Source organism: Anoplolepis gracilipes, chromosome 13 (genome assembly GCF_047496725.1).
Source record: "Anoplolepis gracilipes chromosome 13, ASM4749672v1, whole genome shotgun sequence".
NCBI lineage: Eukaryota > Metazoa > Arthropoda > Insecta > Hymenoptera > Formicidae > Anoplolepis > Anoplolepis gracilipes.
In genome coordinates, this window is record NC_132982.1 from 7,713,957 (window position 1) to 7,734,281 (window position 20,325).

General features: G+C 31.4%; 1 protein-coding gene across 1 annotated transcript in view; it reads right to left on the bottom strand.

The window, feature by feature from the left end:
• The window catches only part of LOC140672201 (uncharacterized), a 51,954-nt gene that overhangs the window by 7,748 nt on the left and 23,881 nt on the right, over positions 1-20,325 (bottom strand). Inside the window, exons 2-3 of the mRNA XM_072904116.1 lie at positions 788-1,160; positions 236-520 (exon numbers count right to left, since the gene is read on the bottom strand). Coding sequence (XP_072760217.1) covers positions 236-520; positions 788-1,160 — 658 coding nt within the window. The remainder of the gene's footprint in view (positions 1-235; positions 521-787; positions 1,161-20,325) is intronic.

A 20,325-nucleotide genomic window follows, 5' to 3' on the forward strand; every position in this document is an offset into this window, starting at 1 on the left:
AATATTTCTATTAATACATTTCATTACGAAGTTATAAAAAAAAATGATTTTTTTATCATGTTTCAGAGTTTCAAATAAAGTTCTCCATTTTTCGGGTTAACAAATAACAAATTTAATGAAAAACATAGATAATATAAAAAATTTGGTTAAAGTCTTTATAAAGCATATATCTAAAAATTATAATTTTCTTCTTTTATATTTTAATTACGAAAAAAGATATCTTCTTTATACATACCTAAAGGTATTACCCTCTTGAATAGGACATTGTGTCACATAAGGTACACCGTCGTAATATTGAGATCCTCTTTGCCATACTCCGTGCCAGTGAATTGTGACTTCCATTCCTTCTATATGATTTTCTACGTCAACCACAACTTTGTCACCCTGGCATACCTGAATGCTTGGGCCAGGGATCATCCTGTTCGCCGTCAAAATGCCTCTTTCTACTCCGTCCGCCAGGACACACTGACAGTCGCTCCACACTGCATTGGTCGCATTCGGTGTGCATACTTGACACGCTCTAGAAATTTATATAACTAACTTGCAACAGTACTAGTATCACTTAAGCAATTCATATATTCTAAAAGATTATTATTATGTTTTTCAAAAAAGTTACTTTTTCAATTAAAAAAAATATTTTCATAAGAAATAATCACTTTATTACTCTTTGTAAACTATAATGAAATTATAATTTCCAATATTTGTTGTATCTCTCTTTTACAATTTCCATCGTTAAAGATTTAAACCATTTCGAGATATCTCGTAGTAATATATGTATTGTACTTACGCTCCGAGTACGGTATAATACTCGAGTGTGAAGTGATAATAGCATATCCTGGGCGGCTCGCTTTCACGGCAGGCACGAGCACACTCATCTGGTGCCGAGAGTGATGGATTTCGGCGTAATTCGGCGGTAGAGCGTTCATTATAATCAAGAGGTCGCGTCCTCGGCGGCCTTATCGTTACTCCTCGACTGCCGAGGTTGTCGATCCCGCCGAAACCGCTGCGAAACGCACCACTACTAGGCGGGTGGGTTTGCACCAAGCCATGAGCAGTGGGGAAGAAAGTCGCACTATCAGTCTGAGAGAAGATGTTTTCGGTTTTGAGAGTGGGACTCCAGTATGAGGCCGACGCTGACTGATCTGTCACTGTCGATTGATCTGCAATTCCATTCATATTTTTTTTTTTTTTTAAATACGGTTTTTCATATTAAAAATACAAGTTCTGCTAGTAAAATTAAAGAGAAGGGATAGACCTTTATAAAATCAGAATTATTAATTATTAATATTTTTTAAAAATATTTCACTAATATATACAAATTAATTATTTGCGACAGAAAGAGAAAAAAGACAGGTAGTCTTAAATATTTTTATTTATTTAATTAAATTTGCAACATGCAAAGCAATTAATTATCCGCATGAATAAGTCAGTTTAATAAATAATAGAAAGGAAGTTTTCAAAAGAAGATTTTAGGCAAGAAGTAACAAAAAATAAAACTAGTATTTAGACATTTAATTTTGTTGTTATTTGATTTCCGAATTGCGAAATGGTTAATAAGTTCCTTATTACTATTGATTTTTGCAAGATTGCCGTAACGATATATACGGTATCGTTACTATAAGCTATGAGCAGTTTCGTAATCGTATCATTACGAGCGCTCTTTTTCTGCTTCTATTTTAGTATCAATTTGTCCTGTAAATACACGGAAGAATCAGTTGAAGTTTCAGCTCGTTACGTGTATAGCAATCACATTCGATACGATTTCAATTTCAATCAATGAAAAGCGTAATAATATTAGAGATCTCGAGTTGAATGTTTCCAGAATATTTCAAACGTAAGAGTCTCTTTAGCCTTGCAAATACATATAACTTGTATCGCGCAATATTTATGCATTCGCGGTCGATCAGTCGCAGCTTTGAAAATTTACTTTGGGTCACTACCGTTCGCAAAGTGAGAAGTGTTATGCAATATTTTCAAGTAGAGAGCTGAAATTTTTCCAATTGCCATACAAATGAGAGAGGCTTAATAAGCGCATTCGAATACGAAACGTGGAAAGAACTTCGATAAGATCTGTTTGTTTGTACGAATATAGTTGGTTTTCTCTTGCTTACAAAAAATTAATTAATTAATTGTAATTAATTTCAATCAGCTTTTTCTCTTGAATAGTTCGCCACTTCCAAGCGATCAGATTCGCTTTTTTTATGAGATTCCTATATCATAGAAAAGAAAGAAAAACTAAGTACTCGCGTATTGCAATCACGTTTGAAGTCAGCAATGGCATGTTGCGATAGAATGCACTATTAATAAAGATCAACCATTGTGCTGTCTACGATTTATCTTGCAATTTTTCAAGTATGACGTCTAAATATTTCATGCTTCAATCGTAACATTTATTCGAGTAAGTACGTAATGAAAAACGATATAACATTCTCTAATAGATTTAAAATTATACGTTTTTAAATATTAGAAAAATTCGTATTATATACGTTTAATGATATAAAAAGTTATATTCACGAATCGCGGATTTCACAATTTAATGATTTTTTTCGTTGATAACAAAGAAAGTAGAGATGTCTAATAATTGTAATAAAGTTTTATCATTAAAATAAAATTTTATGCCAGTGACATAGATATTTTTATATGCAAAATTATTTTGAAAGACTTTTTTGTAAATTGTTTTCTTTCATCATGACATTTCCCATTATCTTCTTGAAATTGTAAAATAATCGCAGAGAATTTTTGCGGTATCAGCAACCTGGAGTATTTGTGTACTTTATAATAATATATAATAATGTATATTCAATAAAATGCAAAAATATAAATCTCTCTTTCTCAAAGAATTAGATAATTTATTGAAATTTGAAAATAATCTTTTTCCAGTAAATTCGGAAACTATTTATGAGATTAAGTAACATTAAGACAAAATCTTAAATCTCTACATATTCAATAAATTATATAATCTTTTTTGATAGACAATAGAATATTACATATATTCCGCGCTTATCGGTTCCAATAATAAACTACTTTGAATTGTTTCATTATGATTTATCTTACGATCTTGCAGATAACTTTACGCATTCTGATTTGTAGTTGTTCGCATTTCGAATATTACGAGATTGCATCGAAACAGTTAGATAGCACTCGTCAATTTCTTTTTTCCATCGGAATCGTTACGTGTTACACACGGTGAGTGACGTAATGGACGCATACATTTTATCATGCATTCCTGCATTGTTTAATCGAGTCGAGTCAATTTAGTGTACATCGAAGCAAGTACGACTATAATGTTTTCCGACTGTAATACACCACAAGAAATACCATTTCGACTACCGAATGATTAATATCCTAATGAAAGTTGCGACACTGATTCTGTGTGACATTTTTATATCTGTCGACAACGATTTATTGTTAAGCTGCGCGCATAATGCCGATTCAAATAAAAATTTTTGAAGAGAATTAGGCGAATTGACGTGATTTATCGCATATAATCGCGAATTTATTATAATGGTTCGATACTATTTATAATTAATATTCGTACGCGATATATTTTTCATTATATGCTTAAATTTAAAAGATTTATTTTAGAATTACTATTTTGTGCTTGTCCAAAAAAATAAAGTACATACATTTAATTATCTTAATGATATTCAATATTTATTTTATTAATTCGTGATATATGAAATTTAAAATTTAATACTAAAATACCAAATTGTCTTGATTATAAATATTATGTTGAACTTTAATTAATGTAACGAAAAAAAATATCACGTTTTTTAATGTATATGGAGAATCTAAAGCCAAAAAGGTAGCGAGTCTAGAAGATCTAGCTTGTGTATCCGGTAAAGATTATCACGCGAATACTCAGAGTGACGATGACAAAGAGATGATGAGGCAACATTGTGTTAGCTCGGTCACGTTATTTAGAATGAGTGCACAACTCACGGGCGTGCAACGACTCATCCTCGCACGGCTCCTTCATCATTCCAGGCGAGATAGGTGACGACGATGTCGTAAGCGTAAAGCCTAAGCGGTTGTGCAAGAAAAAAAAAACAATGAATTAAGTAAGGCAAAATTGCGCTTTCACGGTATCTCCTTTTTCGCGCGGCAATTAACTCGTCACACTTCCATTTTCACGTCGATTGTTCGACTGATTTCCGTGGCACGAGATACGACCAATGCTTTCGCCGATTGTCCCTAATCGTTGCTGATGAAACAAGAGTCTTTTGCGTGCCAATTATATATTTTTTAATATATTCATACTTATGTAATATACTATCATGTTGGGAACACAATGTCGACTAGCTGTTTGATACATCTATTTACAAATTACAGGTTCTCCAGCAAAGTAATCGTTACGCAAAGCAGTACGAATGTCGATGTTTGAAACGTGCACTTTGAATTGCGGAATAAACAACGCACTTTTAAAGAGTTAGTTACGTCGATTCTACTACGCTCATAAATTCTTCTGAGTGTGCTGCTCATTTACTTAACTTATGACGTCAACTTGTATAATTGCATGAAACGAACACGCACTATCGCTTCGCGAAATACATGCGCATAGGAGAACATGTAATTTTCATAATTTTTCCCTGCTTTTTTAAATTCACATTAATTTTTCTTTTGTTGTTCGCGGCGAAAAAGGAATTTGCAAAAGCGATTACGAAATGAGATGCCGATCGATGAAGGCATTCGAAGAAAATTCATTGAATTTGTAACAATTGAGAATAAATATAAAAATAATAGTTGATTTTTACATTTTATTTAGTTAATTGAGAATAAAGTTTTGATGTATCACGTCTTCTCACAATATCGTCGTTTGCAACAATTTATTAAAACATATAAAATATATAAATTTTCCTCTATACATATATATTTTCATTTATTTAATTATATCTATGAACTAAAGATTGTTTTTATTCAATTTAAGTGGCGATAGATAAAAGGTAATGAAAAAAAATTTTTTATTGTTCTTCTAGATTTTTAAATAATCAGAATATCAAGTTTTCTCTTTTAGTTTTAATTTGTATTGTAATAACAGAGCATTCACTTGATTTTAGATTGCAACTTTTCATACTTTATATATCTAACTTTCAACCTTAGAATGGAAATGTTATTCGAGGCGTGAAATCCCTTTAACATTTTAGACGCTGCAGCTCGTTTCTAATCGGTTGATTTTTTAACATGTATAATCTGAACTTTCTTCAATCACATCTTTCTCTTTCACACACAAATCGATACGCTAAATAATAACGCACATTTTGCATATTTGACAGGTCTGTGATTAAGTTCACGGCTGTAAGGAGACCCTTCACAGACGTCAGTTAACCGTTTCATTAATTATCTTGAAGTCTTACTTGAGTGAACGGAAACAACTTTCAACCAATTCAGCCAACTTAATTTAAAATTTAACACTTTTAAAGACTCGAAACGATTTCTTTTTTTTTGTTCGCTTCTCACATCTGGGTAAAGCTCGATCAACACTTTTCCCTCCTCCCATATGTCAGAGATATATTTTGAGATGATACGTTTGAAGGGTTTATGAATAATTTTGTGGAAAGATTTGCAGTCATGAAGAAATGAGATAAGGTAAAAAAATCGCAAAGTTATGTAAAATGTCACAGTCATTGGTGTTGTCATTGCTTGATATTTTCTTCGCGACAATAGCATTTTATCCGCTACAAAAACGGATGTATCATCACCTACTACGAAATCAGGTGCGACGGTCGAGGCAGGCATAACTAATACTATCGGCAGTTAATGTAATTAAATGTCAAACACGTCACGTAAGTTGCGCTACGATATCGCAACAAATTGAGAAGCGCACGTATCGGGTGTCCGTGTAGTTTTTGGCAAAAGAAATTCGAATAAAATTAATATGACTTAACATATAAAGTTCTGGATACAATTTTGTCACTTTTACACGATGATTTTTTAACGAGCTAATTTTGACGTTTACTTCTTAAGTTTATCCCAAATTTAAAAAATAAAAAAATGTAAAAGCACTTACAAATGAATAAAGAAACGTGCGAGGAAGTGAGAGCAGAAGTTACAAAGTTGCGTGATTAAAGTCCGCTTTCGTTTCGGACAGTTAAGTGCTCGCGTGCCAAATCGTGAAAGACAAAGATCTACGCGAATCATCCCATATTTACGAAAATATTGATTCGATGTCTAACAACGAGAATGAAAGTGTGAAATAATTAACATTCCTGCGCGAAAAAGCAACATGTTTACTTCCGACGATTGCGTTTACTAGTCACGAAACAAAAAATGTGAGAAAAATCTCAGTATTATCCACCCTACGTGTTTCAGAAGAGGATCAGATTTTCTTCTCACCATGTATGCATGTTATTGATATTTACCGTGAGAGTCGCTAGACCGAGATTGCGACTCGTCTTGTGAAAGTTCAAATAAAATGCCAGCAGTCGTGGTTCATGATACGACGGTATCGAGTTGGGTACGTTTAATGTCGCATCTTAATCCTGTTTTCATTTCCTGAGTAAGAACTTCAAGAAGATATTCAGACTCATGTAAACCAATTAATTCGCGCTATTTTATTTAAGAAATTAAATCCACACTTATTTCCGTATTTTTTTATAATCTATGAATGATTATATGACATAGTTATCTGCTATGTAAATCCAATAACGCGTTTATAGCATTAGAAAATTCTCGATTATATAAATATACTGTAAATGTATTTTATAATCTAAATATCATATTTTTAGATGTCAAATATTTCTTCAAATAAAAATAAATTTAAATATGTGAGATACATTTTAATTTATAAATATTTAAAATTCTCATAGATTTTTACCTAGTTACTTAAAAGTTGGCTGTTGCAAAATTTGAAACGTGTCTTTTTCGGAATATAAAAATTGAAAAAATTAATTCACGCCAAAGTTCATAGTTATCTGCGGTAAGTGTAAAACGATTCAGCCGATTGTGAGAAGCACATAGGTCGGGGAGAAGGCGAGATGGAAAGTACGATGATCCGCTCGCAAACTTGGCCTTGTCCTTGCCCCCGTCTCATCTTACGGAACGACTGGAAGAGTTGCTCTCCCGTGCAGTGCGATACGCTTGCGTAAACAGAGTATCGGAGTGAGAAGGAAAAAGACAGAGAAACACGGGGATAAGAGAATATGTCGAAGCGACGCAGATGGGAGGAGTGGTCGCGTGTTAAGATTGGTACCGTAATGACTGCACGTAAACGCAGCTTCGATTGCGCTAATGGATGTATAATGGATGGAATAATAGCGGTTTTCGCCGTAAATCGAGAGATGGATACCGTGAAGTTATGTGTCTCAAATTGTAACCCACGAAAGCCAGACGCGGCTCCACGTGTACCGAGAGAGGAGAAATTATCTCAACGGGCATATTCATCATTAGCGGACGTCAATTTCCCGCTCAATCGACGTTATTGAAAGCGCTCGCTGAAGGCGTATATTTCTCTTATTAAACCGGGCGTGACGAGGGAAATGTCTTTCTGTGCGATTGCTACGATCGCGATTTGACGTGAGAGATATGCTGGAAAAGTCTTTACGGTGTACGTTGCGGTTTGCTGAATTGGAATAGCGCAACGATCACTGAATACACAATCACGTGATTCAGATTGATTTAGAACTTTGGCTTTTATATTCAAAACTATAGAGAACTCGCCGCGTATATTCCAAATAAATTTCTCCACCGTGTTTATCTATTTGTGCATCTAAATTAAGACGGAAAAATGTATCATCTTTGCTCTCAACCATTCATTTAGTTTAAAAAAACGCGCTTTAATTTATTTTTGAAAAATGAAAATAAAGTTGGGCGTGTGTGTGTGTGTGTGTGTGTGTGTGCTACACCTCTCACCGCGAAAAGCAAAAACGAACCACTAATCTCAGATAACGCGATTACCGTGACTCTCGGTTCAACCGAGCAATTAACCGATAATTAATACCCGAACATCGAGATTGACCTTTTTATTCTCGCTCGATCTTCGTCGTCATTTGTAAAGATCTTTCTCGCGATTGCGTTAGCCGCGGGCAAAGTTACTTGCTTTCTTAGCGCTTCCGCACCGCAAATAAAACGATCGCAAGCCACTTAAAATAAATGATTCGCTTGAACGATCGTTACGGGAGAAAGGCATATCTGCCCGCTGCCCACCGTCGCGCAATAGCAGCAGCCGCCGGAAGTACTCTCACACACACAGGAATAAATTTCACGGTCGTCAGGATTCGTCCTACTAAACTTCTTAGCTCGATGTACCGCCGACGAGTTTCCTCCGATTCTCTCCCACGTCGCGATTTATGCTCGCGAACGTGTATACTTTCGTTGGCGATCGCGAGCACGAAAAGTTACAACTCCACCCTCTAAATTCGCGAAAGAGGAATAGAGAAGCTTTTTTTTTTTTTTCTTCTTTGCATCGATCAAACGGCCAGCCGACCCGAGACTCCAACACGTCGAGTTCACGCATTGTAATTTTCGCAGTACCGTAATTATCGGCCGCTCGCCTAGCGATATATAGATTGCGATCGTAAAATATTCCCGTGACTTTCCCTTCTGCCGACGCGAGCGGCGATGTTTCTAATAATATCCAAGCATTATCGCGTCCTATACGTCTTGGCGCTTTTACATACGTCTTCTTCTGTCGCTTGTTGAATGTGCAAGAGGATAATTATATAATTATTGTAATTATCATAATTATTAAGGAATAATTATAATTAAGGAGCTGTTCGTTGCACGATGAAGGATTAACTGTAAACCGGTCGAAAGATAAGATTTAAGCTGTACACGTGTATTTAGATATATATTTAGTTAGATTGCGGAAGGTATTTAATATATGATACGATCAACCATATAATATTTATTGGATTAAATAAAGAAATTTGAATGAGATATCGAATCTTAATCTCTCTTTCATTTTGTACTTACGTGCTACGAAGAAAAAACTAATAATTATATTTTAGTTCTTATTTAGTAAAAGAATATTATAATTAGATTGAAAGAAAGAAAAAGAGAGACAGAAAGAGAGAAAGCAGTTATCTACTAATATGCAAAGAGTAGAGTATGCGTTTAAAAAAATATCGGATATTACATGCAGAATAAATCTGTCTTTAGATAGAAAAAAATATGAAAATAAACATGTGAAAAAACATAGAAAAACTTAATTCTACTGTCATTATATTTAATAAGTATACTTTTAATATTCATTATAATATATGTTAGGTTGTTTATATATACTTAAAGAGATAAAATGATAAAATTGGTAGCAATCATGAAATAATCATGTATAAATGTAAGACACACATGTAAAACGTGGAAAACAGCATTTCTGATAAAGAAATATATTTCAAAACATAATAAGGCACAGAAATCTACACTTCCATCTATTCCTAGACTTAATCTTCCGCCTAGCCTTAATTTCGAGATCGACCTTCGCTTTTGCATGTTTAGTTGCTATATAAAAAAAAAAAGTAAAGTGTGCCGATCGTTAGGAGGAGTTTCGGTCAATTATGGATGTGAAATTTGCTCAACAATTTTAATGCAATCGTGCCTGCGTGGCATGCGTGTAAAATGCAATAGCGAGATAATTTGATTGCGGTAATGATATAGAGCGGATCATTACGTTAAGGTTTTTCGGTATTAGAATCTGCGGGGAAAGTGAAATTTTAGTCGTAATAATAATGCATATGCACGCCGCAAATTACAGCAGAAGGAACGATTAATCAGGATACATCATTATATCGTTCAATTTTTCATGTCTCATTTATTTTTATTAGGTTACTTATAATAATATAAAGTTCTCACGCCCGGCTCTCTCTCTCTCTCTCTCTCTCTCTCTCTCTCTCTCTCTCTCTCTCTCTCTCTCTCTAAAAATGCATTCAATTTATTTGGTAATATTTATCTTAACATTTATTATTTATCTCTACATCTTGAACTCTATAATATGTTTTTTATAATATGTTATCTATAAATCTCAGGAACTCGGAATACACATCCGATACACTATAACGAGAAGATATCTTATGCATTCGACCATTAATGCCATCGCTTTTTATAATCTAGCCTTTAAAGAAATTCAACGTAAAATATATTTCTCGAAAGAATTATTGCATAATATCAGAAGCGCGCAATATTGTACGCGTCACGATCTTGATATTCACAACACATGCGCAAAAGCTATATCTTTATTTGTTGATCGACGGGGAGTTTTCTTTGGGTAACTAGCTTGTGCCGCAACATTGTTACGCGATCTGCAGAGAAACGCCAGGTAATTACCACGTAGAATCACGTCACGCTCGTACACTCGGCGAATACCTAGACGCGAAGGTCTTGGTCCGAGGATACCCCCCTGCATCGCGATACAAGATGCACGTTGTGTTCGACTATGAGACTAATATACCCTTCCGATCGTTACCGCCGATGCTTAGCATCTTTACTGCAATCCCATCAAAAGAACCAGCCAATTAAGTCAACTGTCTGAGCGTTATTAAGTGAACTTTATGCACCACTTGTTACTTGTTTCTCTTTCGTGTACTGAAGAAAGTAAATGAATAGACAACTGTATATAAAATTGAAAAGTTTTTACAACGTAATTTTATTAATTCTTTAAAATATTTTTTGAAAAAGATTTAAATTATACACATTTTCTCGAATACTAATTAATATTTAAAAAGATACAATTTTATTTCTATGTAAATTTGAATACTCTATTCTATAAGCGCAAAAATTAAAATACCTAAGAGATTAATTTAATTAATTAAAATTAATTAAAAAGTTTCAGAAAGATTTAAATCATGATCCGTAAAATAATTATAATAAAGAGAGTTAAAATATAATTTCTATATTAAAATTAAAGGAATAAGTCAAAGAGAAAGAGAGAGAAAGAGAGAAAAAGAGAGAAAAAGGGAGAGAAGATATATTGAAAATTATACGTTACAGATATGTGGGAGTATAGGACAATCTATTATTGCCATATTAAATTGCTATTAACTGTCATTAAATTCACACCTATCCTAGTTAGGAGTGTAAACGTTATCAGTTATTGCGAGAAAGTATCGATTATATATAATATATAGTATATACAATTCTATAAAATCATAATCGGATACTAATAGCACCCATTATCGACATTTTGCTTTATCTTTATGTCGCGTTTTCCTCTTCTACATCACGAAATTTTTCTTTTTGTAGATTTCCAGAAGTTTTTCTTTAACCTCCGTTGATTTTTCTATATTTAATATTATTCTAGATTATTATAGAATATTATAGAATAAAAAATATTCTAGAATATTATGGAATATAATCTTTTTAATATATTATTTGAGACTCGTTATCAATATAATATTGACAATCATTTTTGTTAAAATAAAATTAATTCTAAACTTGATTATTTTCAATATTTATGAAATATGTGTTCTAATTGAGCTTTCTAATTGAAAAAAAGTTGTGAGTTCTAATTTGTTTTTTAAGTCTGTTTTTATATCATAGACGTATTGGTATATGTTTTTAAAATACATATATAATATTAAAATATTAATTTGAAAAGCTTCCAAAGCATTTTAATAGTGTAAAATTGTCTCTCGAAGCGAATGATATTACTCTAATTTTTATATCCATTCAACAACATTTTTCACTGAAAGGATTATGCGCTCTTATCGGATATAGAATCTCCGAATATAATATACTTTTTATATATCCGTAATGGCATAGTTTATATACAATTTGTCTGGGTCACTGCCACTTGAAAAAGAGGACTCGCTCTCTGCTCCTTTCTCTTTTTTATATTTTTCTCATTTTCACGCTGGCAGAATGAGCGGTAGCTCAATCATTTGCGATTTGTTTCCGCAAGATTAAACTTCGTGCAGGAGCAAACAGAGGCTAGTAAAGTTCTGATTACAGAGAATTATATATACCTAGACTTGTGTTTTCCACCGTATCATTTACCGGTTTGAAACAATTCTTGAAACCGTTCTATCGCTGCATTATTCAATGCGACATCAATCGTCGCGAAATTATGTAAAGGCAAATGACCTTCCTAAGAGGAAAACTCGTAATTTCATAATAATAGTTACATTGTCTTGATAAAACATTATGCAATAGAAACTGTGCGAAGCGAGAAATTTACTCGGAACTGATCCGATTATTGACGCTGGTGGAACTTTTCTTTAGTCATCATGTAATCAAGAGTATTGCAATTAAATTGTTCTTAATTTACTTTCAAGAACTAAAATTCATTTGTAATTATTATTTGCTATTATTATATTTGGTAAAATTTTTTATTCGGCACTAATCATTATTGTTTTACATATGTGATATTAAGAAATAAATGCACAACTTTTTTATTTATAAAGAAAGATACAATCTATTCCAATTTTCGATATATATATATATATATATATATATATAAAAGTCAATTATAAAGTATATATTTTCATATAAATGTCTGTAACAATTATACTGAAAACATTTCATTCAAAGATATTAAGGGTTTTCTCTACTTTATCGAAAAAGATTGCAATACTTCATGAATAAAATTATTAATGTCAACCGTGCATCATTTTTGGAACTTTTTGTCGACGAATAAAAAAAGCGAAAACGACAGCAATCTTTCGAGCATTAACGGTTAACGGATTTGTGTTGTGCAAAATTGTAATGGCTTAATGGCAAAACGTTTCGTGATTAATCTCTTCTACATCAACATGTATTTAACATAATACATATGTAACTTGCTTGTTTTATTTGAATCGTCATAATCTGACGCTGATTGCTTTATGTAAATGTCACATTTCAGTGATATGCGTCTTGTAACGCATATCACTGAATAATCATTGATTAAAACGAAAGTTTCGATCGTGTTATGACACAGAACTGCATACAATATGCAATTAACGTATTTTTATCGTCATTATTGTAATGTAATTTTGTAAAATACACCGTGCTGTACTTCTTTTCATTTATGTTTTTTTTTATTAATTTGGAATGTAAAAAAAATTTAAAGAAAGTCAATATTTATCGTGACAATTCGTCTACTAACAATTTAGATACTGAAATATTTTATAAAAAGTAAATCTTATATTTCGATAAAAAATACATATATTTAATTTAAAATAAATTATAAAGTTTTTCAAATTTTTTACATTTTTAATTTCTTAGCTTATCAATCAAAAACTATTAGTATTTCAGTATTTTTGTTAAAGAAAAATTGAAAGTATTTTGAAGTATTTAAACAATTATTTTATATATATTTAGTCAAATTAAACATAAAGCTATAATTCTTCGGAGAATGCTGTCATTCAGCATTCCACATGTTAAGACGTCAAACATAGTGTAATGTGTAATGTTTATGAGATAAATGAAAAAAGACGTACATAAGGTTCACATAATGTGTAATTAATTGATTGACACTTCGACAGATATCTCGATGCATTTTTTTTTTTTTATCGGAGTACTAATTGAACAACAAGACAAGAATAAATTTTTACAAACAAACTTGCCCTTTCACGGCTGATATACCGTCACGTAGGCTCATCTATCACCTGGTCTGATTCTTAAACGCGCGAAGGATCACTTTCACAGTAGCCGGCATCGGTGGCTTATTCGGATTTGAATTGGCATACACGGAAGCATAATCTTTTTTATTACGATCAGGTTGCGTTTAATAAATTGCCTACGCCAAGTGTTTGAATTCATACAAGGAAACATTGACTTGCAATCCATAATTTTCTGCGTTAAATATAGTTCAATTTAATAAAGCAATATTTTTACAATCTAAGTTCTAATTTTAATGAAATTAGCCTACATAATCATTGGACGATATAGTGATTCAAGTCAGTAAAAGTATAATATAAATATGTACTATGTTTCTTCCGAATAATTATTTGAGAATAATATAGTGTTATATTTTTTAAATTAGAAATTATTAAAGTAATTAGTTTTTGTAGCAAATAGTTATAATTTGCTGCTAATATATGTGATGTATATATGTGATGTATATACAATGTACATTGCTTTCTTGTAAAACTTGCAGATAGAAAGTACATCAACTTTTCGTCCAAAGTTCCAAATGTCCAAAGTTAATTTATTCAGGATAGTTAAGTAATTTGATAAAGAGATGATAAAACGAGATATGATTATCTCTTTGCATTGCGACAAGTTTCTTAAGTAAAACATCAGAGATTGTAACGGAGAAAGGAAGTTTACGAATCCACAGATAAACACTCGCGTATACACACACGACTGATAAATTGCAACGTGAGTGTGATTAAGTTAAATGTCTTGCATATAGTACAATAAAACTTTACGAATTATAAAGAAACGTAAAGTACAATTAATTCACATATATAGTATATTTTAAATATAATGTATAAAAAACTGTGAAAAATTATTTATCTAATATTTACATTATTTGCATTATGTCATTGTTATAAATTCATGCATAAAGAATAAAATAAATATATATATATATTTATTTATTTCTAAATTTTATTTAAATTTATATCAATATTGCAGTTGTATCATATGCATTTAAAGTAATATTTTTTAAATTAAGATAAAATATATTTAATATAACAATTTTTAAAAATTGATTTATGTATGTTTACGACAATCTAATTTATAGTTATGTTAAAATTTCACAATTATTACTTTTCAATGAATCAGTCTTTAATTTTATAGAATGAGAGAGTTCAATTGTAAAAAAAATTTCTTTTGAAAAGACGATCATCCTAATCGCTTGAAGCAACGATCGGTCAGTCACTCGCATAAAATCGATCTTGTTTCGATTTGATCGACTGCCTATTGCCTACGTGTTGGCGAAGTGATGCAGAAAGCGTGACACAGTTTTCGACGGCTGAGACAGCTGCTTCGGAAATAGAGAGTGGTCGGTCTGTTTCGCACACGGAGATCCAGATAGACATCCTCCCTACATCTCCGCATCCGTGATATTTTCACCGGCGAAATTACCTTTCGCCTTCGCCTTTGCGAATCGGGATGCACGTAACGCTGTGGTCGATAATCAGTCATTAATGATTTTGTTTTTCAAAACTTTTAATGTTCTTTGGTATATATATATATATATATATTGGTAGAGACAGTATACGATTAAAATCGTTGATCAAAATGGTTAAAAACATAATGTAAAAAAGAAAAACAGCTACATATCAAGTTTCTCAATTTTTAGATTAATCTTGATACTCTTTTTAAGAAGAGAACATTCATAAATAACGCAAGAAATATTCTTAAAATTCCTCAAAAGGCTTTGCACATATAAATATCATGAGATATATTTTAAGAAATTTCAAGAAATGATGATTGGAAAGTTCAAAGATTACTTTTCTCATATATATTCTACTGATATATTATAATATTCAATATATGTCTAAAGCCTTTTCAAAAATTATTTTGCATCCAAAATATTCAGATTTTAACAAACTCTGTGTATCTTCTCTTTAGCAATATTTCCTCGGCAGTATTCTTCGACACGATACGTTTGATGATAACTAAATTAAAGTCGTCGTGTAAATGCAAATAATTACAACATTATTATAATAAAATAATTTAACCAACTTTTCGATCTATAACGGGTGTAATAAAAATCCGCCATTCGACCTTGCAAAACGGTACCGTCGTTCTTCTGCCGATGAAGAGAGGATGGCATTAAACAGTCAATGACCGGTAAGAAAGCCGCCGGGCTAGTTTCGTGAGACCGTACATCGGGCGCACCGTCACCGCCGGTCTTGCCAATGTCAAGTGCACGCCTCAAGGAACTCCGGCTTCATCTCGCTTAACACCGACTTAATGGGCCTGTCCGGTCGTTACGTAAGGAAAATTCGACGAGGTCATTTAACTCGACAAAAGTGAGAAATGGAAAAATATACAAACACATAAACGAATATATGTATACGAATAAAGTAATTGAAATATAATATGTAATTATAACAGTATATATCTATAATAGTGTAAAAATGTAATATTTAATTTTATATTTTTATAATAAAACACTCAATTTTATTTCCTGTGTGCTCAATATTTTAAAGATAAACATTTCAAAAGTAATCAAAATTAAAGAAAAGGTCTCCAGCATTGTGTTGAAACTTTGTATTCAACGTTTCGCTTTTAAATATCAATGTCACTTTGATAATATCATATATCAAAAGTGACGGATCAATATCTCAATAATATTGATATGTCACCTGTAATAGTTGTCAAGTAAACGAATACATGTAACTGACAGCTATCGATACTCCCTTTAAGGGAATGGTGAGAGCGTGAACAGTTTTTGCACTCTTGAAAGCAATTAAGCTAATTAACAGAATCACATAGTTAATGGATTTCCTTGTTGAAACTTGCTCATTAAAAATCTTCGTCTGTTTTGCATTAATCGATACGTCCCGTGGGTCACCACGGATCACTACAAGGATGTATTGCTCTCGTAGTCGTTTGCAAATATGATTACTAGTTATGCACTCGAGGATCGTTAATTATCAATTTGTACCTGGATCATTAATTATCAATTCGTTTTACAGAGATGGAATATTCAGTCAGATATACAGAGACTATATGAAAAGTTCATATGTACAAAGGGTTCTTATACTTCCTCGTGTATTTCTTATGAAACTTAAATAGATTTATTTTAAGATATTAATACAAATTCAGCTTATTTTACATAAAAAAAAGATTAAATAATATAAAGATTTTTTAAATTTATATAAATGGCAGATATAGATTTTCCAATTATATATAATTTGAAGACGTATAAATATTGGTATACAGGCGAGCACTTGCAGTCTAACATGCTTTTTAGTTCAGTATGTTATATGGTCATGTTTTTTTGTTGTGTTACTTGTTTTTGACGCTATGTCCTTAACGGTTCATGATGACATACGACTTGTGGCGATATATCGTCATGATTGAAAAGGTATTGATTTGCGAGAGACACGAATGTTGAGAATTTCATAGAAACGTGATTCGAATCCTGTATGATTCTTCATGCATTTCTTTTCTTTGAAATATACAGGATGTTCGAGAAACATTGCGCACTTTCTCGTGACAAACAATATTATTTATGCAGAATTTGTAGTTCGAGAGAAAATGTGTAGCGTCTGAAATGTCCTATATACAAATGAATTGCTAATCTGAATTTAATGCTAATACGGGACAACTTAAACATACATTACATTACAAAAATTCGGAATCCGTGAAACAATCTACTATTTAAAAAAAGAAAATTATATTCTTAAAATTTATAATTAATACGGTTAATTGGCTCGTGTGTTTAGACGAGGTTACTTTACTGCTCAATATTGTTTTTGCAATCAGGTTGCAACCGGAAACGTGAAGAACTTCCGTAAAAGGAGACTTATACTGATTGTCCGTTGCGTTCAGCAAATCTAGTCACGAATCAAATAGAGGCAATTGGATTTAATTCAATGGCTGGTTTCGATTGCTACTCAATTTTTTATTTTCATTTATAATGTGGTACTAAAAGCCTAATGAGAGAGAGAGGAAAAATATTTTATATAAATAGTTATAAATTTTAAGAAAATCAAAGAAAAATCGTTCGCCTACAATTTAAAATTATAAAAAAAATTTAATTTTATAAAATATTTTTTTTTCAGTTATAACTGTATTATATGTTATAATTTTAACAATATATAAAAAACAATTTATATATCAAAACATACCGTTATGAATATACGCATACACAATTATGAAATAAAAATTGAAATATATGTTTTATAGTTTACTTACAATAATTTTAAAATGTAATATATAAATTATTACGTTTTAGAAACTTCAAGATAAATACACTCAACCTACATAAAGTATAATCTGTCACTGTCAAAAAGTAGTAATATTGCAACTGTCATTTATCATAAAACTTTTTAGTTGTTTTGAGAGTTCATGTGATAAAGTTGTAAATGGAAGCAGCTTTTTATCTTAACGACCAATTTATGTAAATAGAATAATAAGTTTAACACGTCCAACAAGTTTCTATCCATAATCCTATTTCGTTGATGTACGAATCTATCTCTAGCATAGTATTATATCTAGTATAGCATTATATCACACATACATATACCTATGTATATACCCGACGACATTTATTAAACTAGCATATTGTAAAAAAATATAATAATTAATAAATAAAAATAATTAATTAATTCACAAAATCACACTGTTAACATTTTACAAACTTAACATACTCTCATGTAAAAATTCGTTTACTTTTTTATAATTCTCCCTGTATTGATAATGTAACAAAACTTTTGTATTTTTTTTTCTCAAGCTTCAATGTATCTTGCATCGAGAAATTTTACTTGAAATGATTTTTAGATGGAATATGGAAATCCGAGACCATGCAATTATATAGATTTGTAAAGATGTTTGTCTGATGCAGTTCCTTTTGTCGTCGTACGTATGCACGTGCAAATCGTGATCTAGGGCTTTATTATGCCGAACCCTCTCATTTTCTATTGCGCGACCTTTAACGTGTACCGGTTATACTTGATGTTAGTTAACTGCGGAGTAACCTTACGGCGATTGCAGATATATTGACATAACAACGAGATCCCTTAAGATGATTACTTGCAATAATAAAACTGCAAACGCGCAATAGATTAAGTAATATCAATTTAATCATTTACAGTCTTATATTCCGTGTTTGTTCTAAAGTTTTATGTCGATATTTTATATTGATCATTGAATTCTTGATGCAATAGATTCAATTGAATGAAACAATACATACATTATTTTGTTTGTGCAATTAGATACTCAATATCTTTTTAAAATACATTCTTTCAATTTGTGATTGATATTAATAAATAATCTAGATTTTAATAAAAATTAAATAAATTTATTTTAAATTAACATAAGTAATTAAATTTATGTGTTTTATTTTTATTATTACTGTGATAAAAACACCATTTTAAAGTTTTAATTTATTTCTCAAAAATAATCCCTACATTAAAAGGACGTTTCTCTTTAGATAATTATTTCTCATGTTGGCGGACGATCGTAAAAATTCGGATGATCAGTATCTTTCTCGGTCAAGGAAATTGAAGATGTGCATGTCACGAAATTTAATGTTGAACACGTGCCATCGTCATTGACCAAAATTTGTGTTGATTATTCACGACATGTACTGATATTTACGTGAGACACATACTAATTCGATTCTCTCTAAAATCCAATGACAAACACATTGCAATTTCTAAAATTTATGCGTTCTGTAATAAATATTAATTTTATTTTCACTATCTTCTTTTAATATATGTCATTATGAAATACTAAAAATATCGAAAACAATTGAGATTTTTTAAAACGTTAATCTATTGATTTCGAGTATTCTTAGTATTTTTTGATGCACTTAATGTAAACTTTTAATATAAATTTTTAAAGAAGAATAAAACGGTATCAATCCTGATTCAATTTCGTCATCTAATTAAACAGAAGAGTCAGTCCACAGACAGAATGTTAATCGGATCTCTAGCGAGCGTCGCATGATTTCGCGAAATTGGTCTCGTGATTATGCTCGTGCGATAGCTACGAAGAAATCGTGCACATAGTAATAGTTCGACGGCGAAACGATAATGTGACGTGTATTAAAATTCCCCAAGGAATCCTACAACATGAATTGAAATCATCTGCCGGATAAGTAGAAAGCGCAGGGAAGTTGCGCGAAAGTACGTAAGATAGATACAAACGCGATTTTTACGGCGTAAAGACAAGATATTTCACACGTCATTAATATGTAATATATATATATATTTTATTTATATGTGTCATATAACAGAGTATTTATTTTTTATTATCATTGTTGGCAGAGAAAGATATATATATATAATCATATCCTGATAATAATAAATTTGTTAAAATATTTACACAATTAATAATTAATTACATAAATTAGTTAACATAAATATTTGCTCGCATTTGAATTAAAGTAACATAAATTACTCAAACATATTTGCATTAAAATTGTTTTGTCAGCTTGTAAATTTTATATATTAATTTAATAAGTTTACTATGAGCTCATTAAATAATTACGATAGCTTCTTATCTGAATATTGCGACTGCTAATGTTCTATTTTTTATCGATTTATCTTCCAGATAAGAGTATGATTAATTCTACTGCCATTTAATGGTAATTACATCGTCGCAACACAGGCTGACTTTGCGAATATCGATACGCCAAGTATCGACAATTTTGTACAGCGATTAAAATGAATTGGAATCAAACTTGAGAAAAGTGGACTTTTGTCATTCTCAGCTAATTCCTATTCATTAAAACGCAATTGGTTCACCGAGCGACATGAATCATTGCGAATGCAATGCGACTGTCAC